This window comes from Brachionichthys hirsutus, chromosome 4 (genome assembly GCF_040956055.1).
Source record: "Brachionichthys hirsutus isolate HB-005 chromosome 4, CSIRO-AGI_Bhir_v1, whole genome shotgun sequence".
NCBI classification, from domain to species: Eukaryota; Metazoa; Chordata; class Actinopteri; order Lophiiformes; family Brachionichthyidae; genus Brachionichthys; species Brachionichthys hirsutus.
Genome location: NC_090900.1, coordinates 4,210,238 through 4,233,896, shown reverse-complemented (window position 1 = coordinate 4,233,896; position 23,659 = coordinate 4,210,238). Strand labels below are relative to the sequence as shown.

Below are 23,659 nucleotides of genomic sequence, written 5' to 3'. Positions count from 1 at the left end.
CCACTGTTTGCTGCGGGTCCACACGCAGGCTGTCGATGGGGATGTCCATGATGGAACCGGGCTGGAAAAACATTCAGCGGGGTTTTTAATCAATAAATCAAGAACGAGATATAGATCTAAGTGCAGCAGTTAATTATCATACCTTATGATAAGCGGAAATCCTGACCGGAAGTCTCCCAGCTGAGCGGCGGGGGTCGCGTCTCATCGCAGGCTTTATAGAGCTGCCGTCGCCGCGCCCAAAAGGAGTTCACATCCGTTTTCCTTCACCAAGTTTCACTTTCTATTTTCCTTACATCACGGATTCATGACGGGGTTTTTTTTTTTTTTTTTTAATGACACCCAAAAGCATCTCTCTCAAGCAATACCACAAGGTGGGGTTCTAATACCACAATTAAAAGTACAAACTAAGCAGTTATGAAAATGAATTATTTTAATAGCTGGATAGATTTTCATTTACCGTGACAAATTTATGGTAGATCTTTCTACTAAGGTCATGAGAACAGAAACAAAATCTGTTATTCCATTATGATTGTGCTCGTTGTGGCTTTCCAATAATATATATAATAATAAGGTTCAATAGAAAGAGCTGCTATTGATGCCACGATCACATTAAAATACAATATGACGTCTGGATCGCATCACACATGGCTTCGCAGTAGCCTACGCCACTTGCAAAACATAAATGCCAATTAAAATTTGACAAAATAGAAAATGAAATACTCAGCCAGCAGTATTTATTGGGAAGCTATAAGTCAAAATGAGCAATAGATATCAACTATGGAGCTCTGAGTCTTTCAGCATGGCATCCCTCTTCTCCTTCACTGGGAGAGGAATATTTCCTGTGGTAAGAAAACAAATAGTTCAAGGCTCTCACAGTGAAAAATATACAACATAATATTTAATCCTATTCGCTTACATAAAACAATCTTAAAAGTCACAGCGACTTTTACAAAATGTCATTAGTCTCTTTCTTACCGGGTGGTGTAACAAAATATTCTTCCACTGAGTTTTTGGACAGCTGAAGGAGCTCGTCTGCACAGTCCCCTTCTCCAACCTCATCGTCTCTCAAGTATAACACCCTGAGAGTGGACAGATCAGAATCAAACAATGAGTCACAGGCTTCCTCCGAGCTGGTTAGAACGTCTACGCCTTACCTGTCCTCCAAAACGGAGTCCATTGGTTCGATTCCCGATGTGTCAACGACATGAAGCTGATCTGCGAAGCGGACCGCTTTCTCCAAACACTCCAGCCCCTGTTTGTTACGAAAATCCACTAAAGCCAGTCGCTCCAATTTATCCACCAAGTCGGCAGAGATCTGGGCAGGCTGCAAACACAATGCTGTGCTGATTAGAAAGTGTTAGCATCATCAAATAAAGTAATTACATTTAGTAAACATGAACTAAAACCCTGGCTTGACTCATGACCTATTGTTTGACCTCTGACACGGATGACGTCATTGTGCGACTCAGCCATGCGGACCTACCGGAGGAAGCTGGTCCACTGGTACCTGCTCCCATGTTGCAAACTCTGGTACCTACCGAGAGACGCACCTGTTAATACCGACTATCAAACAAAACCGATAAACAATAAGACACAGTTTGATGTTATTTTACCTTGGATGTATATGGTTTAGAGCTCAAAAGACGAGCTGAGTTTGTAATGTGACGTTTATAGAAGTTCCCACCGTTTCTTAAAAAGGTAAATAAAGACCGAGTGACTTTCAGTGACGCGACGCCGCAAAAACGTTTAGCTGCGGTGCTAAACATTTTTTAATAAATAAAACATGAAGGTCAGCGCCGGAGTGTCGACTCCCTTTACTGGAGAAGTAACCAACGACACCCCAGCGGCTAGCGCTAGCTCAGAGGAGGAACCATTACGTCACAGAACTACGGGAAGCGAGAGGTAAATGTTCTAAATACTTCCTTCTTCCGGTTTGTCTTCGCAGACAACAGACGGATTAGTTTTAATTTGAATGAAGGTTGTCTTCAGAGTGGACAAATACTGTACTTACTTACCAAAGTATCGTGAAGTAAAATATATTAGAAAGGCACTGACAGCAGAATGTAACTATATACCGCATCTGCGCATCTGTGATGCAAAATAAAAAATGCTTTTTAATTTCGCTTTATGTGTGGGCCCATTGATATGATAAAAGAAGACTGCGGGTTTCGGAGCCCGGATAGCTCAGTCGGTAGAGCATCAGACTTTTAATCTGAGGGTCCAGGGTTCAAGTCCCTGTTCGGGCGCATACATTTTAATAATAGCCCTGGAGAAAGCAGTAAAAAAACAAAACATCGTGAAGATAATGAAGATTGTAGAATGAGAAGTGGCATCCTCTTCCATAACACCGAATAAAGGTCAGACTGCATATAATTGACTTCAGTTCAGGATTCTTGCTGTTTTACAGTAATAAATACCAGACCTATCTGTGCTTATATTTTGCCGAAAATTTATCAAACACTCTTGGCAGTAATTTTGTATTGGAAGTACAACCCTGGATTATTTTGACACTGAAAAATACCTTATTAGCACAATTCTAGTGCTATGAGAACTAAATAAAACTAAAAGTATTTGGTTTGTGTGGTTCCTTTTCTTCGTGAATCTGTGCAGACGGTTGTTCCTTTCAAAGGATGTGGTAATGATTTATCATCAGAACCAGTCAGCTGCTGTCAGGACACCAGTATTGGGCCTGCAAATTGGCTTTATAGTACACCGGAAACATGCCTTCTCTAACAACATACAAAAATACTTTACCGCCCGAACAGGGACTTGAACCCTGGACCCTCAGATTAAAAGTCTGATGCTCTACCGACTGAGCTATCCGGGCTCTGATGCGAGGCTTACAATAACGTTTTTTGACAGAACGCTAGAAGTTCTCATACTTTCTCACACTGTCAAAAAAGTGGAAAAAGAAACAAGCTAATAAGATGAACAGTTCATTTAGAAAACTTAATTGTGCCAGTGACTCCTTTTTCACTAAACACTGAAATAAAAATGACAATTTCATGATGCTCCAATCAGTCACTCAATTTAATCGCGTCCTATTGAATTGTTGCTGCGAGACACAAGTCTTGAACAAACAGATAAGATTTATCATTTCACACCTTAACCTGTTTACCTCAATAAAATAAAGATAAAAGAGTTTATCTGCTCTTCTGAACCAGTTTGTGGTCACTGGTCAGTAGGTTTTGTGTGTGAATGCATTCATCTCTTGATGTCAGTCTATATTAATGATGCTGTGTATTTCTGGCTCTCACCTTCGTTTGACTCATTTAGGTAAAATACACATTGCAAAATGTTTTGGAAAAATAACATTCCATTTTTATTTTATTATAAGGACATACATTATTTAATTTCTTTAACAATACATATTTAGAACTGGCCCAAAAAATAATGATAATAACAACAACAAAAACAGGTTTACAATCAAAGCAGCATCTGCATGGGAAAAAAAAGAATAAATAAATAAATATTTTTGGCAGGAAACATTACAATAAATTAAAATACATTTGCCCAATAACAGTTAACATTCACAAAGAAACATCAATATTTAAAGTGTTCATTTTACCACATTCATGAAGCAACACTTGAAGACCAGCTGAGTTTTAGGTGATGAATGGCAAGCATGGATGTCGCCAACTGAGGCCAACAATGTCACTAATTCAAAGGTTAAAATTACGAACATCATGTTTTCTCACCAGCTCCAAAACTCCTAAATACATTAGCTTTTCGTCAAAACTGGCCATCTGCAGTTTATTTTAAAAATCTGTCACTTTGGTCATTTCATTTTCTGAAGTCACCCTCAGAATGAAGAATACGAGTGATGTGGATGTTTTCATTTGGTTTCTGTGACTAAATATTATCACCGTCTCATCTGAGCTTTCTTCACAATCATAGTCAAGCTGGAATTAATAAACAGGCTACAGACAGTGAACTACACACTTGAAATATACAAGGGTTCACTGTATACAGTAATGGAAGATAATTCAAGAGCACTATCAAATCAAACTTGTCGCTGTCGATAAATATCTGTCCAGACATCTATAATCCACATAAATATAAGGTTGTGATTTTACAAGTCTCAACATAATATAGTCCTCTTAAGTTAAACACATTTTCCTTAGTTTTTAATACAGTATATTTAACATATAACAAATACAGACAGTATTTGGCAGACAACGCAATTCAAGGACAATTGAAATACTGTGTTATGTGAAATCACTGACATAATGCTAAAACAAAAAGGTTTAATTATTCCTAATGTTATTTTAAAGGTAACTGTGTTTGGTGTTCTAAAGAAGTCATCAGTGAATTTAATTTTGGGCTATTGAGTTCAAAGACATTGAAAGTCCTCTCACATTCTTTTTTTCCATTACGGGCTAGGAATAGATGGATAAGTCACTATTATATTTAAAAGTGTAATCTTGTAGACTTTGACTATTAAAATAATTATTATAAACTGCTATTAAAACTTTTCATTCTCATAAATATAGTCTCTGGATGAATTTAGGTTTGAAAATTACAACTAAAACCATCCTTTTCTCAAAAGTGCACACGGATCAAGGTGGACACTTAAGTAATTTCTGATAAAAATATTGAGAAATCTTGAAAGAGATTGTTTTCACATACTTTTTAAACATACCAACGATAACGAAGGACCACACCGTCACATACTGAAAACACGGTAGCATTGCGGATACAGTCAATAAGGCTAATAGCAGCAAACTGATTGTTGAGGCTTTGTGTTCTGTGTGTGTTTGTAGGTATGTGTGTGTGTGTGTGTGTGTGTGTGTGTGTGCACGAGAGCAAACACATATGTACTATTTGACTCTTGTACTGCTACAGCCATGCACATTTTACGTGGAAGGAAAGGAGACAAAAGAGCACAATCACTTGTTCTCTATCAGCATCTGCACTTTACACACCAGATCTCTGGCCTGGGATAAAATCTGCTTCATGTTGTGGTGCTCAGCCATTTCTGAAAGACAAAAACAATCAAATTAACTGTACTTAAATGTCTGGAGAACATCTGAACATACTTGAGATCATTTCGTGTTCTGATAACAAAGCGGAAAGACCTTGTAATTGGGGGGGGGGGGGGGGGGGGCAAACACGTGCTATCTTACGTAGAATCCCAGAGCGATTACAGAACTGTTGCAGCAGGCTGGACAGTCGTCCTCACGCCCAGCAAGCCAGACACTTAGTGTGTTAGATCAGTGCAGCACGCATTTAGCAGGTGTGGCAGTCGGGCCACAGTCTGAGACCACAATGTCTTACCATTGAAGAACTTGATGATATCGGTGAAGTCCATGTTGTTCTCCAGGATGATGTCCCTGTAGATCTCCACAAGCGCCAGGGCAATGAAGAGAACAAAGTGCCTAGAGGAAACGCACTTGGCTGCCCAGATGGTTTCCCAGACTGCAAAGACATCGTCGTACACAAGCTCTGGTCGACAAAGCACACAGAAGAGGAGTTGAAACATGTCGGCGTGTTTGAAGGCCCAGATGAAGACGAAGTCATCCACAAACTCGGCGTCAAGAATGAATCTCCTTGCCTTTTTTACTTTTTTTTGCACCATGCTTTTCGCTTTACCTCGTTTAAAATCTAGGAGAAACCAGCGGTAGCAGAAGTAGAAGTGGGTGTAGTCTCCATTCTGGTGCATTAGCTCAAACAGCTCAGAGTCCAGTATCTGCAGAGAGAGACGGGATCAGAGCAGACCCAGCAAGGGAAATCGTGAGACGTGCTCGTGGAGGCAAACATGGGCCGATTGAGGGCAGTGAATGGATTTTAGAATGCCGCCTGATTGCCGCAAACGCGTGTGAAGGCAGCCAGTGCTGCGTCACCTGGATCAGAGAGCGCATATTGGCGAAGTGAGTGTCCATCGCGCCTCCGTGTGGAAAGTTTTGATTCATCCTCTTCATGAGCTCGGTGAAACAGCTGAAGGCCATGGCCTCTGAAAGCAGGACACAAAGAAAGTGGTGTGAAAAACAAGTGGGTGAAATGTTCCACCAATTACTGTAAAAATAAGACGTGACTCAGAGCGCCGACTCACCGTCATCCAGAATGACGAGTAGAGGAGCCAGCAGATCACACATGCCCTGCACATAGCCGATGTCAAGGTGCCTCCAGATATAACTGAAAAGGTACAATCAACACGTCTTGATTTATTTATTTTTTTATCCCACACTGCTGTCGGTTTTTAAAAAAGGTACTTTCGTCTATTTCTTCAGTGCTGAAAAAAAAAAGTGTGACTCCCCCCCATCTATGAAAGCATCTAGTTTTGAAGAAGACAAATCTATTAATAAGAATGACGTGAAAAGACTTTCCCCGAGGCGTAAATATAAACTGTTATAAAATCAATTTGCTCCTCGCTAGTGGGAGAGCAGCATTTATTTTTTGGTGCCCTTTCAGCTGTGCTGGTGTGAAGGTGCACTGGGAAGAAAATGTTCTTTGTTGAAAATAATGAAAGAAGATTTTTTTTTTTTCCCTGAAAGCCTAGGCTGTCTGTGGGGCTCGGATCTCAATCCTGTTTATTCCAGAAGACCTAAATCTTTGAATGGAGGTCATAAATTCAGATTATTCCAATTTAAAATTTATATTTCACAATGCAAAATAAACCTATTCAATTGTATTGACTGCATTTCAACATAATGGAGCCTCAGTCTCAGATTCATACCAATTGTCTTGGGTATAAAGAAATGGGTAAACCTTATTGCAACTCTCACGCTGACCGTTTTACCTGCACATGATGTTACGCAGCTTCTCCAGATTGGCAGGAGTGAAGTAACAATAATTTCTGTCACAGCGCTGGACATCCTTGTCAATGCGGTGCAGATTTAATGTATACGAGTCCAAAAGCTCTTGCTGGAAAAAAAAAAAAAAGAATCAATAAAACCAATAAATGAGTAAATCATTCAAGCTCGCTGAAAGGTTGCTTTACTTGAAGAAAATAAATGCGTACAGAAAAACCACTCCCAGTAGATTCTTGAGACGCGCCTCCGTTCTTGATGCTTTCTGACCCGGCCAGAGAGTCAAAGTTGGGGTAAAGGCTCTCCATCTCCGGCTCCTGTGACAGGAGAGACTCCAGGTCTTCTGGGCTGGGCTTTCCCGCCTGCTCCTCCTGCCTGAGCTCCACGCAATGGGCCGAGTCGTCAGAGAAAGTCGATGCTCCACAGCGTCCCTTCCTGCTCCAAGGCGCCATGGATACCTTGGCTTTGGGGATTTCCTCCATCTCTATGGCTGAAGGGGACTCGTCCGATTCAGTCGTGACCTGAGCCTCATAGGCTTCTCGCGAGACGCCAGTGTCTGCAGAGAAAAGGTTCTTTTCAACTTCAGGAGACACGGAAGCGATATTCTCTTTGCGTTCTACTTTTGTTTTAATTGCTCCCGACTCCTCACCAGCATCTCTTCCAAAGGCTGGATCATATCTTCCCCAGACACCTCAGCCTTATTTACCACAGTTTTTACATAATCTTGTGCTTTACCCTGCTCCTCCTTTTTGTCCTGCACTTTACCTTTCACTTGCGCTTCCTGTGCCGATGCGGGATGGCCTAGGCTTCGCGGTGCATGAGCGACAGCTGCAGCGGCAAGCGTTGCATCAGGTGCCGCGCCGTCCTCTGTGCTGAGCGAGCCGTCCGACAGGCCGGAGGTGACCGAGAAGTTGCGGGAGGAGGGATGTCCAGAGTCGGGAGAGCTCGTCTCGTTCTGCAAACTTCCATTTGGCATTTTTGGCACATGTTTGACCTCGTCACCTTTGGGCTCCGCCTCAATCTGGTCTACTTCCTCTATGGATTCAAACACCTGAAAGAACATGCCAAAAGGAAAGCAGGGTACTCCAAAGGAAGGGATGGGAGGATGTGAAGAACGAGCAGGAGAGAGCGGGGAGGGATGAGGAACACTTTAGATCACTTTAGCCATGCATTGAGAAATGCCTCATAAAAAAAAAGAAAAATCAGGATGAGATTTTAGCAGATTGTTTTTTTTTTTCTTAGACCATCTATGCAGGCTGCAAAATGGTGAGATTCAGATACCTGTGTGCTGCTACCGGAGTCACTCTGGAGGCGAGCCAGACTCTGTTGATCTGAGCTCTGGGAGGACGACTGGGAAGAACGCAATATCATGATATGAATTATGAAATGACTATTTCTAACTGCATTTTTCTTATAAGGTTGTCTATAAGCTTTTGGAATTCCCATTCTTTGAACTCCGAACGGAATCACTGCTTCACCTCGCTGCTGACGGTGGAGTCACGGTGCGTCAGCTTCTGATTTGAACTGTCCACGCTCGCTCCGGAGGAGCACTTCGCCAACGCTGCCGCGTGCTGCCCTTTCTCCCGTTGGCGGACAATCTCCTCACAGCTGAGCCACTCGTGCATGGTCTGCTCGTAGCGCACTCTGACCCCTTCATCCACCTGGCGGGGCGAGAGGAAGGATAAAAAGGATCAGCGGCTCAGGTGGGAGAACGGTTTAGAAGCAGATCCAAAGTCGCGCAGATGACAAACCTCCTTCCTCTCAGCATCTGACATTCCAAACTGGTAATGGCCCAGCAGGAAAGGCCAGACCTCTTTACGCAGGGCGGCATCCACGCCGCCAAAGTAGACCAGACGAAGCAGCTCCTTCTCCTCGTATGCCTGGTGACACAAGATATTCGAGTTCATAAGGGATCGTTGCTTACTGTTTGCTGGACACATTCAACAGCTCCAGACAGAAACTTCTACGGTCCACGCAGCGAACGATTACCAATCACGAGTGGGTGTCAGATGGCTGCGACGACAGACCTGCTGACTCTCCCAACTGTTACTGCACAGTATGTGCCGATTATTGTTCATGAACCTTCAGATGAGAATCAAAATTACAGCCGGTCCTCACTTAAGGACGGAGTTACGTTCCGAAGACACCGTCGATAAACAGTTTCGTCGTTGAACGAGACCCCAAGTTGACCAACTTTTTTGTGCGGTCCAAAAAGACCCGCAAAGGGGGATGAATCGGACATGAATGAATGAATGAAAAATGCTTATATTTGCATATGCATAGACCATTTCTACTGCACATATGTACGCAGCCGGAGCATCTCGCTCGTTGGAACAGCGATTCCTTGTTGCTAATCACACACTTTGAAATGTCAAAAATCCTGTCGTAACTCAGAGTCTTCAAACGAGTACATTGTTAATTAAGTGAGGACCATCTGTAATTGAATTCATATTTAACAAATAAATAAATTGTGTTTAAGGACAAGGATGCCTCCAAACCAGCTTCATAACAGAGCAAACTCTACGGGACCTATTTAGTCAAACTACAATTTCCTTAAAAAAAATTAAATACAAATCACATACTAATTACATTTCAAAAACAACCAAGGTTTGTAAAATAATATTTTTTTGTGCTCAGGCCGAACGCTAGGGAAATCAAAATAACATCTAGGAAGGCTGCAGACGTGAATTTCCAGCCGACAGGTCTATTAGTCATTCTCCATCCGTGCTGCTGTGAGACTAGGCCTGAGCCCAATGATTAGCAGAGGATGAATGTGGATGAGGCTGGAGAGCGACAGCCAAAGACAGCGTGGTGTGTGTGTGTGTGTGTGTGTGTGTATGTGTGTGTGTGTCATGCCGTCTGCATCAATCTGAAATCTGTGTTTCAGTGCAGAGACACCGGCGATGCTTACTGTACGGTCCTGGAGGAACGTCTGCCACACACCCGCGGTGAGGCCGCCGCAGGCGTCGCGCGGTACGTCAGGCGCCACTATGGCGTGGTTGACGAGAGCAGAGAGGTGCGTACGCACGGTGGACAGGTGACGACAGTAAGCCAGCCCTGGGAGACGACACGGTTTATTTGTGAATGCCTTCATTGTTGCACTCTTTTCCTGACGTTTCAAAAGGTGAACACGGGCAGATGAGATCTGAGATCTAAAGCTACATACAGCCGTAAAATGCCCGGGAGATGATCTGATACTTCATGTTGTCGCACAGCATCTTCAGAGGAGTCCTGCAGGAATCAGCACAGAGAATGTCACTTTTTTTCTGGATGCAACTAGTCGGTTCTCTTTCTGTTGAGGAATCCTTCATATTTCCCTGAATGAATGCATCTAATCCGAGGAAATAGCCCGACCACTTCATAGTCTCCAATCAGCTTTGCTCATCACCTCACCTGAAGCGTCCTCAGTGAGTTCCTTCACAATGATGCATCATTTCCCAGTTCTGCTTGCACTCTTTTGAGTCTTCTTGATGGCACTAATCTTAGGTCTGTTTGCTCCTGCAGCAGTTTCACCATCGCAATCTAATATAACTAACGCGCACATCGCTCACCTCTCATAGTTGCACCCTTTAGCTTCAGAGAAGCTCCCCCGGGAACAAGAGGAGCACGAGGACTTCCTGAGAGCGGGTTGCCACAAAGCTCCTTGATCCATGAAGTCTGGAGGAGTCACTGCAACACGAATAAACACAAACGCCATCAGTGTGGCTGAAAAGCCCACCGTGCTCCTCTCAAAGCTAATTACGTTTGATGTTTCAAATTATTTGATCACAGCTGGAAGCATCTCATCTCAGACGCAGAAGCATGTTAATCAATCGTGATCCGCACCGAAAAACAACCTCAAGAGCACAATATTTTCATTATTGATTGTAGTTACCGCGTTAACGCCATCGGGGATTGGAGCGCAATTTTAAATTATGAGGCTATGACACACAAACACATTGTTATAGAGAGAAGGATTCATTCAGCAGCAGCTTTTCGTAGTTTGAAAGCAATTAACGCTCAATCAAAAGTCCACCCTGCGGCTATTAAAAGGTTACTGCACCATAATGCAATAAAAAAAAAAAAAAAAGTGACACAGGGTGGCGTGAAGTGAGAAGGGCTTTAATAATGGGACACATCAATAAACTTTTGCCAGGGGCGCAGGACGGGCCGGGAGGATATTAGATCTCGTGAATTAAAGCGAGGCAAGCTGACAGACAAGCCGCGGCGTGACAGCGTGACAGCGTTACAGCGGATTCCTGCGAGCGAGGGGGATTCTTCGAGACAGCTGTGGGCTCTCCTGGGTGCAACCAGGGCTCCTGCTTTGAAGGGGCATTGTCCACTCAGTTGAAGGGACAGAGAGGGTATCAGATGAGGAGGATGGGTTACAGTCACTGTAATAAACAATGAGTAGCATTATCATAAAAATATACGACAGCACGGAAGGCTGGCGGGCGCTCGGGTAGGAGTCTCACCAAAGTCTGACCGGCCGTTTAGAAAGAGGATACGGAAGACGTAGTCTGTGGCCTCATCCTCTTCCTTATCCGACACGGAGTCCGTGGATTCAGATCCCTGAGGAATCCTCTTCCGCAGCTTCGGGAACACCTTTCCCTGCAATAAGAAAATAACTGAACTAATAGCAAGATTAAAACGGCCTCAACGGTTGGAGCCCAGTTCAAGGCAGCCATGCGGGTTTCCATGTGTTACGCTTTCTAGCGCTGGCTCCTGCATGCGTGTGTGTGGCTGCTTCCTATTATCCAGCCGGGCTGCAGATACAAAGCTACTCACAGTAGCCAGTCAAAAGCCACACATTCATTATAATCACTCCAAACATTGGCTTCAAACTGGAAATGGCAATGCCTCTATTGATTAATCGATCAGACAGGGTTGCTCTTGTAGTTATTTTTGTTATGAGAGTGCTTAATATGTGCAATTTGAGCAAAGAAAGCGCTCGTGCTCTGACCTTCCCCCTCTGTGACCACAGCGGCGGGTCCAGCTGTCCGTGGGGAAGCAGGCCGTTCTCCAGGCAGGACAGGAATTGGAGCAAGTGGCCTCCTTTTGGGAAGCGGAGTGGAGGTCTTTGGATTCCATCCTGACTGACGAGCACCACCGTCCCCCCGCTGTCAACTACAGGAGATTTCCATTTTTAAAATGTCATTTTTTGGGGGATCATAATGGCGTTTGCTTTAATTTTCTGGACGGTGGTATAAAGTGGACCCACCTTGTTGGTGACAGTGCAAGTAAACTATCTCTCCTAAAGGGATTGTCATGGCGTAGTCCCAGTACACACTGGAAAACATCAAAGCAAATACATAATCAGTAAAATACTAACCTAGACTGGTATGAACGTAACAAATGGACCTGCTTACAGTGAAAAAAAAAAAAACAATCCTCAATTATTATCCGAGAAAGTGAAAAAAATAAAATCCCAAGGAACATACATTTGATAGATGATCTTGAGTGCAGACACAAATGAGCAGGTGCAGAGTTGCCTAATGCAATGATCTCTTTGCTCTGCGCATGCACGGGGACATAACGCGGTCTGCTGGTTTGAGAGATGTCTGAGTGTCTCTGTCAGTAAATCGTCTACAGGCTCCCGGTGTGATGAAAATAGGCTTCATCAGATCAGCTTCGTGACCGAGTCCCCGGGCCTCGCAGAGACGCTGAATTATTCAGTAACAGTCGAGAGAGAAAAAAAATGAGCCAATAACGCGGAGTCTCCGAGGAAGCCTGTCATGTCTTAGGTGTCCTTCATTGTTAATATTGTCAACAACAAAAAAAGAAAACAGGCCAAACAACTTTGCAGCTGAACAATCGTGCACCTGCGTTCATAGTCCAAGTCTCCGACAGAGCCGTTCATGAGCTGATTTGGCGTCCACTTCAGCGTCATGATATCGGCATTCTGGTGCAGAGAGAGGTAACCCGGGACAGCCTCCATGTCATCCCTCTGAAACGGTCGCACAGACGGAGGAGAGGCAGTTCAACGGGAGGGATTAACGCGGGACTCGGCAGGCAGGAGAACTTCAGAACTACACAAATTATTCAATCAATACTTGAAAAATCAAAATACACTCAAACTCGGATTGTCTGCTTTAAAGTCAGACTTTGGAAATGTGACAAGGGTTGACACACTCAAATGAACAAAATGAACATTTGATATTATACTGTCAATGTTTGGCCCCCCCCCCCCCCCCCGATGGACTGTAATCGAGCAGAGAAATGTCTTCAGGCGTGAAACTGCCAATCATATAACCCCCAGTCATATCTGCAGGTCTGTGATGATAAAGAGGAAAACAGTTACCGGTTGCACGAGCACATTGTTTTTGCCAAACAGTAGGGTGACCCGGTTATTTTGATGCAGGGACTCCACATATTCACGAGCCGATGGCGAGGGAGAGGGGCGTTCGTCCATGCTGCTGCTGGAGTGTCTCTTCTGGATCTAGACAACGCAAACACAAGATGCGCACGTCAAATCAGCAAAGTCCTAAAAGCAACTGATGCCCGTGTTTGCAGTTTCAATCCCTTCCTTCAAAATCAGGGGAAAGAAAACATTTCATCTCCTTCCTCCCTAAACCAAAGGCCAGTCTGCTTGAAAATACTAGACGCATATGCTGTGGCGTCGCAAGCTAGGCCACACCAGGCAAAACAGGCCTGTCGCTGATTGTGCATCGGCATCTGCCGCATTAACCAGTCGTTGTACTGACACACAGTGTTGGCCTCTTTGTGGGAGAATCCTGTCTGCAGTGGCCGCCATGGATACGATGGCGTTGCACCAACTCGTCTGCAGACGGGTCTGTCCAGAAATGGTCGGCGGTTTTCATCTTTGTGTACTCCAAAGCACAAGGTCCCACTGCGACAGAAAGAACACGTGCACCAATGGATACAGGTTTGTATAAATATTACATCTGTACTTGGGCGTGGGGGGGGTTGTGCGATGACAGTATGTACCTCACTGTAACAAGACTGAATGCTATTAATAAAAGAAACAAAACAAAATCCAGCAAGGTTGTGCCCTCGTACATTTAAAGGCATTAAAACATGAGACCAGGATCCAGGATTACATTCAAATTCACCAACGCTTACAATATCATGCGATTACCTAGCAGAGACGCAAGGATGGGTCCGTCCACAGGGTCCATTAGAACAGCCTCCTTTTCATAGTATTTACTGGAAGACACATGGGAAGGACAGTTTGGACGGGACGTGGACTTCTTGCAACAGCCGAACCTGTTCGGCTGTTCCTTACCTGCTGTTTTCCACCAGGTGGAGGACTATCTTATCCAGCACCTTTTCAAACAGAGCCGCCCGAATCCAGAGGTTTTTCACCCCCTGCGGGTTGAGGATGGGCAGTCGGGGCATCTTGCGAAGACTGTCTTGGCTTTGCAAGCTTTGACTTCTTCTGCAGACGGAGAGAGTCACAAGTTGCAGTTTAAAGAAAGTACAACATTGCTTTAAACATTTCATTTATTGAAACGGCATGAAGCCAAAAGCAGTTATTTAAGATTCATAAAGGAGCCGGAACATGAATTAATTAGACGATTCAGCCTTCAACACGCTTTGACATCTGCTGTGAGAAGCCGCCGCGATGGACCCGTCTCTCACTTCGTCTCGACGACTTGCTCGAGCTCCTGGGCCTTCCCGCAGAGCTCCTCGGCCGGTGCAAAGCTCTTCCCCACCTTCGTGAAGAGTGCTGCTATCTTGTTGCTGCGTAGAAAGCCTGCAGCACGCCGTTTCAGCCCATGAAGGACACATGCTTCCACGGCAGCTGTGTGAAAACGGACAAATGGATGGAAGAAGGTGAAAAAGTTGCTGCCATTAAATACAGATCAGCTGTAGAAAGGGAATGCATCTGAAACGGCATCATAATAAGAGAATGCTAATCAGCACTTCAGTGTATAAAATATGCAAATGGATTTTTCTCAAACTGTACAATCGAAACATTCTTTACATTCTCAGGAGTGTTTATGAGACGGAAGATGACATATTTGCATTTTAATTCATGATTACCATCTCGGGATCGCCGCTACACGAGATAGAACGACCGGCGGCGGACAGGAAGACAAGCGATTGTTCGATTGTGCAGAAAAACAACTCCCAGGGCTACGTGGCAGTGCCTGGAGCTGTGTTGACATTTGAGTTCCCTTTCAGGACTAATCCCGTGGCTCTGTTCACATGAGGTCAGGGGGAAGGTTGGGGTTGTCAAGGCAACCCTTGTCTCTGGAGCGATCTGGCTTGGGGAGGGGCTCCGGCGACACATCAGAATCTCTCTCTCCATCATCCGCCGCTTCCCTCCTGCCTCCACCATCATTAAACCCGTCGCTCTCTGTCCTCTTGCTTTTTTGAGCCTCATCTGTCTGACGTGCTTTTTACCCTCCACATCATCATCATAAGAGGAAGAAGCAGAATGTCAGAGCAAAGCGTAACATTAAAAAGTCCACCTCCACTGTGGCCTCGTCATTTCTGCTGTCAAGTCTCAGATGGAAAAAAGAGCAAATAACTCCTCGACCTTTTCTTTTTAAAGTTTCTCCTTTATATGTCAAGTTTTTAATCAAGTAAACTTCCCAGTGCGGGGAATATCTTTATCAATGTCGAGCACATACAAATAAAAACATGCACACTTTATATGACAGACACCTGGAAAAGCCTGTTTTCCTTTCTCATGCGACCATATGAACTAATTAGGTTCCCTCAAATGTTCTATGCAAAGAAAAAGATCATTGTGTGTGTAGGACGAGTCCCTCCTGGTAAACAGAGCTACCAGTAAACAGCCTCTTATCATCCCGTGTCTGTGGCAACCGAGTGGACGAGTCTTGGGCAGTGACACACAGAGCAGCACACGAAAGGTCTGACAAAGGAGAGGGAATGAAAGGGATAACATCTGATCGTGTTTTATATTCATTTAGATGTTGTTGGGGTTTTTTTTTTCAATCATCGATCGTGATAAATACGAAGGTTTACCTCATTGCATTGTAGGATGAAAGCTTTTAATGGCAGCTCAAACAAAATGAGCTATTTTATATATTAAGTTATATATTATGCTAAAGCTGTGGGCTCGCTTACATTCAGTAAGGCCTCGCATGATATTAAAGCGTGTGTGTATTGCAAACATTGGCAGCAAGCCTCCATACATGACAAACTAACAGAATGCAGATGGCCATTATTTCAGCAAACACATATTTCCAACGCAAACATTTGTTTTTCCGCTTCTTTCCTAATTTGAATCCAGTTATCCCGCGTGGGCGGATTGACCGGCAACCATTTTGGCTCGCTGCCATTTCTTGTTATTCCTTCGGGGTAGCTTGTCCAAATGAAAATTTAACTTTTTGAAAAGTGTCTTGCAGAATGAGATTGAGCGTTTTGCTTTGGCTTGGAGGAGGAGGAGGCTGTAATAAAAATGTGTTTTTCTTTGGATACATTTTCTAAACCCAACAAGAATAAAAAGATGAAAGATGAAAGACGAGCTATTCCCTGGTTGGGAAGGAAGTCCAGAATCGTTTTCTACATTTCAACACTATCAAAGAGGCACAAAACTCATTCTGTATTACAACATGTTGATTTCCGGAGGATATTACTTTGACCCTCCTCTGTCCTTTTAGTTTAGTTTTCACTTCTGTGCTTTTTTTATTGGCTGAGCTGATTATATTACATTAAGGGACATCGTGATCAAAATGTTTGTGTCTGTTTGTGTGTGTTTTTTGTGCAGTTATTAAATCTGAGTACAGAGATTTTAATTTTCTCTCTTTGCCACTAATAAAATCTGTGCAGCTGTATTGCTATTCTATGTTTCTCGGTGCACCTCCTTTTATGTTGGTATTGTGGCGACGATGAGTCATTTATTCCAACTATTTTCCACATGCAAAGATAAGATTGTTTATACATATATATATGTTATTGTCTGAACAGTGTTTATCTGCAGACTGGGCTTCCAGCCGGTGAAATAACAAATTGCCTGCAAGATGAGAAACTATTTATTCACACTGAGTTCCCCAAATATATCTTGTAACTGATTACAGATCTGGGTTGAGCCAGACATCTTGCCTGCATGTAAAAAGCTCATTAGTCACCAGAGTTTGCGTTTGCGTCGGGATGCATCTTTGGAGGAGAGGAAGATGAGATTAAGTCGTGAGGCAGCTATAAAATGTAACATGGTTTATTTGTTTGTGAAGTTTGGGGATGCTAGAATGTTGCCAGATATAATCCAGACAAGATGACACCTTAAAAAGATTAAAAAATAAAAAATAAAAAAAAAGACATGTTTCCATAGAAACAACAAAAAATGTAAGGAAATTCAAATTGTGATAAGTCTATGGTGGAGGTAGACACTCAACATGTATTTAATATACGGATAAAATGTATTGCAGTTATATCTTCTTATTTTACATTGGTGGGATAAAAGCAATTAATGAAGAGAAAACAAAAATTAAGATGACTCAAAAAAAAGGACAGATTTGTAAATGACACAACTAAACTGTAAAAAATTAAAAAAGGTGTTACACAAGTCTCTGAGATAATGAATGCCGTGTGATTCGTTCGGCTACTCACCACAGAAGGACACAATATGGCTGCTGTCCTCGTGAACAAATTTCCTGGTGACGGCTTCCTCCATAATCTGCTTCACCTGTCAACGACACAGACGGTGGCGGACGGCTTGGTCATTAAGTCTGGAGGGGGGGGGGAATGATGCGGGGGGGGGGGGAAAGCACAGCGCTGGGGATGATCTGGGGTTCTAAAAATTAAGAAGAAGAAAGGGAAAAAAATAATAGCGAGTGGGAAGAGGGCATGTTAGATTGGTGGATGAGTCACCATGCTCTCATCAAAAGGACTTCTACTGGGTAGTGGAAGTGGAGGCAGAATGAAGTCAGGGGAGAAGCTTTCGTCCGTTACGTACACGTTCCTGAACACTTTGTAATCCTGAGGGGGAACAATTGATCATGTCGCATCAAAGGCTGACAATTCTCCTCGTGCAAACCTGACTCATTTTCTTTTTTTTAAAGAGGTCAGGCACACTCAGCATTTGTCATCACGACAGCACAGAGATGGCGATGACTGATAAATTAATCTGGTCCCTCCACGCCAGCACTGCTCTGCAATCTGCATGGAGAAAATCAACCTCCGGACGCAGATGGCTGCAAATTTCCTGTTGAAAACAGTCTGTCCACAGTGACCATATTGCACTGCCTGTTCACCGCTACACAAACACAAACCCACACGCGTAGACATCCACTCCAGCGGTTTGAGGTTCGCCCTGCTTTTCCTTCTTTCCAATTTACAAATCGACTCCATCCTTCAATATTAGCTTTCATGGAATGATATGCACGGCTTGATCATAAAAGTGACCTGGCGATGAAGAGTCACGTTGGATTTTCCACTCCGGCCATATTTTATGGATCAATAATCTTTTACTTTTTGCACACATATGGGTTGGGGTTATAATGCCTGCGCCTGTTAGTGGTGGAAGATGCATTACAATATTCAAGTAATATAAAGAAAACTACATCTAAAAGCCATTTTGAATCATACAGTGACGTTAGGAATTTCATTCTGTGCTTTGAGTAGAACTCGAGAGGCGGCATAAAAATCAACCAGCTGACGAAAACATGTCCATAAAGAAACGTTCACTCATCTGACACGACATGCACATCCTCTAAGAGTGCACGGAAAGCCTACACGTGCACGCATGACACACCATCCAGTTTGATTTCTGAGCACACTTGACACAGTCAGACCTCATTGATGAGCCAACTTAAGGATGCAGACGCCGCCTCATCTCGCTCATCAGGGCCACAGATCAGGCCTTTGGGTGTTTAACATGTTGAGCGTCTAAGCTCAGGCAACCTGCTGGTTACTATGGAGACGACACGTGTCGCCTAACACGCCTAAACAGATGCATCAAAAGCATTCAACCAACAAAAATGGCTGCAGCTCTTCAATGACAGTAACACTGAATGATTTGAAGGCACTCTGCTGTCGTCATTTCCACTATACGATCCAGCCACAAAGACTACAAGTGTGTTTATGAGGCATCAGAGAAACACGACAAATCGACCCAGAGGGCTTCATTCAAGGGGGGAAAGATAGAGAAATGTGTTAAATGGGCAACGTAAGTCATTAAACGTTATGTTGTAGCAGCAAAGCGTGATGAAACCATTTAAACCAGTAGATGGAAGACGTCAGCCAGAATGAAAAAAGGATCTTCCGAGTGTTTCAATAAACTCTTGCATCAAGGACTAAGAAATAAGCGCGAGAGAAAGGCCCATCCATTATCGCTTGTGTGACCACTGGAGAATGAAGCAGCACAGTGGCTGCAAATTAACTCTTCAGAAGCAGTGCAGATAAAAGAATAGAGTCAGGAGGCCACCCACCACAGACATCCTGCAGCGTAGCTGCTCTTTTAATCATATAATTATATAATCTAAGATATAATATAAAGTGGAAGTTAAATGTCCATCCATCATCACAAGGCTTCATAGATATTAGATACTCAAAATGTTAAAATGCTTAAACATCAATAAAACAACAGGCACCTAGAACATTAAGAGCAGCTTAGAGTTGGCTGGTGATGCAGGGTGCGTCATACGTCTGTGTCAATCAGGTGATCCGATCTCCTCCACTGCAAAACCTCATTAAGAAGATATTCGCCTAGACGGCTGATAATATTCATCTGCGTGTAAAAACTGCAATTATAATATGACAATTCCCTGCAGCCACGGTATGAATCACAGCAGCATTATTCAAACTACAGAAAGCATTAAAACGCAAAACAATGGTGGATTATATGACGTTCCACTGAAACAACAAAGCAAACAGAGCAGGTCTCTGTAGCGTATTTTCCAAGCTTCTCTCTCTCCCTCTCTCCCTCTCTCCCTCTCCCCTTTAGCAAACACAGGTGTGTATTTGTGCTTGTGTGCACATGTGACACAAAAAAGATGCATGGAGGAGCAAACTTCAGAGGCTGGATGAGAGCTGGATAAATGCAGTCCGACTGAAAGAGGGTCTCGGTATCAAAGCTAAGGCAAAGAGGAGATCTCATTTAAACCCATTTGGTGCCATAAGGTGATTCTGCTCCAACGCTCTCTGAAATATGGCCGGCGTCCAGGTTTATTCAGGCATCCCGGTCGGGGAGGGTGTGAGAACATGACGCATAGAGAGCTACCATATGGTAGGACCCATAATAAGCAGAAACCAAAGGAAACATAAACAATAGCGTTTCTTTCTCTTTAAAGTGGGACTGCTTGTTTGGAAAAACATGACAAAATCATTTTACGACTCATTAGGATTTCTGCCAGTTTTAATGAAGAGTGCTCCGAACTCCATCAGGTTGCATTTGTGGTAAAGAGACTGTGACTGAATCTCAAGCAAGGCCACATCCGGACACACAGGAGGCAGCGGAATGAAGGGAAGGGTCTGGTCGCCACTGATAAGAGAACATTCAGAGGAAAAACTGAAGTCTGCATTCCTCCTTTCACAGCATTCAGGATGGGATTTATTTTATTTATTAGGCATTCTAGGATGCAACATTGGACATAAATTCAATAAGGAGGTGAGAGGAGTCCAGGAAAATTGGAAAATCTCAGCTCCATTAAAACAACTGTTAAGTTCAGTGTGGCCTAAATGTTAAGTTCCTTGAACAAACAGAAGGAAACATAAAGCTCAACAGGACAAAAAAACACAAAGAGCTCACTGCTGAAGGACGACGGACACAAGGGGGCAAAACTCAGGTTCTTTATCTCCTCATCCACACCGACCTCCTTCAGAGACAAGCCAACAATTAAATATTCCAGATCCACCGCCATCGGGTGCATTTAGTTGAAGATACATCAAACTGTGTGACTGAGGCAATAACGAGGAATGAGGAGGATCCAACGTATCTTAGATGCTAACACGACGTTCAGTCCAGTGTTGACATTGAAAGAACAAAAGTCCTCTCATTACCTCAACGGGAAATTCAATCAAGAGTTTCTCATATTTTGCATAATCTGAGGCAAACCTCGCTCGCAGAATGAGCAGAATTTTATTTTCCAAGACCACAAAAACAGAAAAACACATTTGATAAAAGGTCATAAATAGTGAAAGGCTCCACCTCAGTCACTGATTGTTGTTTGCACAAGCTCGTTATTTTTCTTGTAAATGCTGAAAATGATTTGAGATATTCCCCAGAAACAAAACCAAAATTTAGAATGAGCTGGAGTACAACTTGTAACCATAGAAACAAAAAAGAAAACAAATGACTAAGAATCCCCAAGTGGACAAATGCACCGCTTTCATGTTAGATTACGCATTTTCAAATGATGCTACGCAAACCAAGCGCAAAGGATGGGATGCTGGAGGACAGACAGACAGACAGACGGATACTTTTATTGATCTCAAGGGACATTTGCGCTGGCGTTGTGTAGCTGTAACGACCCAGGAACAACATATCCGCCAGCTGCAGCCTGGAGGACGAGGATTACTGCAGTAATCAATGCTGATGGGAGACACACTAATAACCCATTGTGGCACGCTACAGTTGAGAAATGTACGTTCCTAGTTTTAGGTCTTATTTTCCCCTCTGTCTCCTTGTTTATGCATAAGATAGTGATTAATGAGGACAAAACACGGGTTGTTGTTTTTATAGGACACAAGCTATACCCTGGGGAATTAACACAACCCATTGCGTTTATTGCTTGGTCTCTTTTTGTCAGCGTACTTGCAGCTAATGGTGCAAAAAAAAAACAACAACCTGATTGCGTGCAATTAGGTGCAAAACAACTGCTTTATGGATTTTATTTATTCAACCAGGACAAAGTCTGATCCTCAGCATCGACACAACAACACGATGACAGTCTGAAGTGACTTTTTCCAAGCAGTCTTGAAGCATGTCATTCCTCAGTGTCCATTCCCCCCGAAATGTGGCACCCTTTGATGACAAACACTAAACGGCAGGAATAATTCATTTGATCTCTCCTGAACTCATTCCTGTTTCAGCAGCAACCTCAGATGATGATGATGATGATGATGACGATGATGATGATGAAGCCTCAAACCGCCAGAGCTGCATCCACATTTGTTTCCACTCATCACCATATAACCCATTACTTGCATTAACCGCGCGCGCACGCACGCGCACGCACCATTTAAGCGTCTAATTGAAGCAGGCAAATGGTCCAGAAGAAGATCTGACGCTCACTATCCCATCATGAACACTAAACTACAGACAACCTCCACTCGTGGAGTCGATGAGCTCGGACACTCAATCACAAATCAATAGTGTAAAGATTAATATACAAGTACACGTATTTAGACTAAAGGAGAACCTAGCCCGCGATCTGTTGGGTGAAAGCAGATCACGTGTCTCCAGGTAGATGGTCTCTCCACCTGGAGACACGCAGCTTCTGATAAAGCAGCAGCAGGAACGCGTTCCCGGCCGGATGAAAACACCCACCTCCTTCTTGACGGTGCGCAGCAGCCTCTGACGCGTCTCTGCCTCTGAACACATCGCAGAACAGAGTCCAAACACACAAGCAGTTCTCAGTTTGATGGAATAGGAAATATTGATCTAATATTTTAAGCCTGATCTACTTATCATGCTTTCCGTTGCCTCCCCACCTGCCATCGTTGAAGCCACGAGTCCTGTCTCTCCCCCCCAGTCAGCTGCCTGCTCAGTGCGGCTCCACCTCTGTTCACACACGCCTCTTAAAGACGCACGCAGGGCGCGTCCCGTGAGTGCCCCCCCCCCGCGGGATTAAACGTACGGGTTGCAAAATGTACCAGAAAGTGGGCGCACACTGCATTTGAAATAAAATAGCCTCAACTCTATTCGATTTATCAAAATCTGTCATCTGTCAACTGCTTCCTTTATTTAAAATATATAATACATCTTTATTATTTGCTTAAATACATTTTGAAAACCTCCTTATACTACGTTTAATTCGAGATTTCTATATTCCCAATACAGTAGCTAAAAAAAGAAAAAGAAATGCTAGTTCACATTATGTCCAGATAGTGGCGCCGCTGTCATTTTTATAGCATAACGAGAGGCTGGATGGATGGATAGATGGATGGATGGATGGATGGATGGATGATGTAGATGTAGATCCACATGGATTATGATTTTCCGTTTTAATTTAAGTCACAATAATTCTTAGCTGAGCGTGTGAGTGAAAACAAATCCAGTCGGAATATGAAGGTTCCAAGACTTCAGTGCACTGGAGTGGAGTGGAGTTACCCCTTCAGGGATAAACTGTCAGGTAGATCTGGTGGTGAAAGGATGGAGGGATAACGCAGGATGACAGACTGAGAAAAGCACGAGTGAACAGCCCCCATCCCCGTCCCCCCCCCCCCATCATATTTTCAGAACCAACTCAATTTGTCGGTTCATTCTGTGAACGACTATTTCCTGATTTGAGATACAACCCTGAGTCCTTTATTACATGCTGAGACCTGTAATCGTCCACGCTTAATGAAGCCAGACTAAAGACCAGTAACTAGAAGCTCTCTCTCTGAAACATGACACCGAAAGGAACATAGAGTTTTAGAATATTGTGTTCCCATTCGGATGAAGAGTTTGTGAAGTGACAAGAGAGAGAGGAATATTTACAACGATGGCAACACACCATGGAGAAAACAAACCAGGTCAGACCGAGATGAGACCTTATATTTTCCACCAGTCTGTCCGGCTGTCAGCAGAGCTCCCGGGCCGGGCCGACGAGCACATGTCCATGTATGATTAGAACCGACGCGCTCCAACAGGCACCGGGGCTTCTGGTGGGGGCTCCTGTCAGTCTGATGTTCTTCTGCCCATGTGTTATGAAGTAAATTGACAGAATCTCATGTGAGAGAATTCTAGTTCTATATGGTTTGTTGTTATGTTTTTGGCCCTCAGGGGCCCCCATACCTCATCCAAGGAACCGGAGGCTTTTTACACCTGATGATTGTCATCGCCTCCCAGTCTA

General features: G+C 43.6%; 2 protein-coding genes and 2 non-coding genes across 4 annotated transcripts; 1 reads left to right on the top strand and 3 right to left on the bottom strand.

Annotated features, from left to right (window-relative positions):
- Positions 1-359: 359 nt before the first annotated feature.
- Positions 360-1,874, bottom strand: gatc (glutamyl-tRNA amidotransferase subunit C). The gene is made up of 5 exons (XM_068761017.1): positions 1,614-1,874; positions 1,484-1,534; positions 1,155-1,324; positions 976-1,079; positions 360-839 (listed from the first exon to the last, which is right to left on the bottom strand). Exons 1-5 carry the CDS (start codon positions 1,764-1,766, stop codon positions 772-774), a joined length of 546 nt encoding a protein of 181 aa, XP_068617118.1. The 5' UTR covers positions 1,767-1,874; the 3' UTR covers positions 360-771.
- Positions 1,875-2,173: 299 nt separating this feature from the next.
- trnak-uuu (transfer RNA lysine (anticodon UUU)) lies at positions 2,174-2,246 on the top strand. The gene has a single exon. It is a non-coding gene; the product is annotated as a tRNA-Lys (tRNA).
- Positions 2,247-2,754: 508 nt separating this feature from the next.
- Positions 2,755-2,827, bottom strand: trnak-uuu (transfer RNA lysine (anticodon UUU)). The gene has a single exon. It is a non-coding gene; the product is annotated as a tRNA-Lys (tRNA).
- Positions 2,828-4,889: 2,062 nt separating this feature from the next.
- Positions 4,890-22,320, bottom strand: sgsm1a (small G protein signaling modulator 1a). The gene is made up of 26 exons (XM_068760792.1): positions 22,306-22,320; positions 22,150-22,263; positions 17,271-17,346; positions 14,331-14,493; positions 13,975-14,127; positions 13,828-13,895; positions 13,433-13,578; positions 13,030-13,167; positions 12,551-12,675; positions 11,950-12,017; positions 11,692-11,855; positions 11,204-11,339; positions 10,301-10,418; positions 9,916-9,980; positions 9,661-9,806; positions 8,501-8,629; positions 8,228-8,410; positions 8,031-8,099; positions 7,485-7,800; positions 6,962-7,305; positions 6,740-6,864; positions 6,053-6,135; positions 5,844-5,953; positions 5,593-5,689; positions 5,278-5,445; positions 4,890-4,978 (listed from the first exon to the last, which is right to left on the bottom strand). The coding sequence occupies exons 1-26, from the start codon at positions 22,318-22,320 to the stop codon at positions 4,890-4,892; spliced, it is 3,408 nt and encodes a 1,135-aa protein (XP_068616893.1).
- Between the last annotated feature and the right edge of the window lie 1,339 nt (positions 22,321-23,659).

What these genes read in the sequence shown, in the direction of transcription:
- sgsm1a (XM_068760792.1), bottom strand. An exon ending in TGCGCACCGTCAAGAAGGAG is followed by an intron (nt 17,347 to 22,149) that starts GTGGGTGTTTTC and finishes TGTCGTTGACAG; the next exon opens with GTGAAGCAGATTATGGAGGA. An exon ending in GGACAAAAAGGAGGAGCAGG is followed by an intron (nt 7,306 to 7,484) that starts GTAAAGCACAAG and finishes TTTTCTCTGCAG; the next exon opens with ACACTGGCGTCTCGCGAGAA.
- gatc (XM_068761017.1), bottom strand. Translation starts at nt 1,766, where the DNA reads ATGTTTAGCACCGCAGCTAAACGTTTTTGCGGCGTCGCGTCACTGAAA. An exon ending in CTAAACCATATACATCCAAG is followed by an intron (nt 1,535 to 1,613) that starts GTAAAATAACAT and finishes GTCTCTCGGTAG; the next exon opens with GTACCAGAGTTTGCAACATG. An exon ending in CAGTGGACCAGCTTCCTCCG is followed by an intron (nt 1,325 to 1,483) that starts GTAGGTCCGCAT and finishes TTGTGTTTGCAG; the next exon opens with CCTGCCCAGATCTCTGCCGA.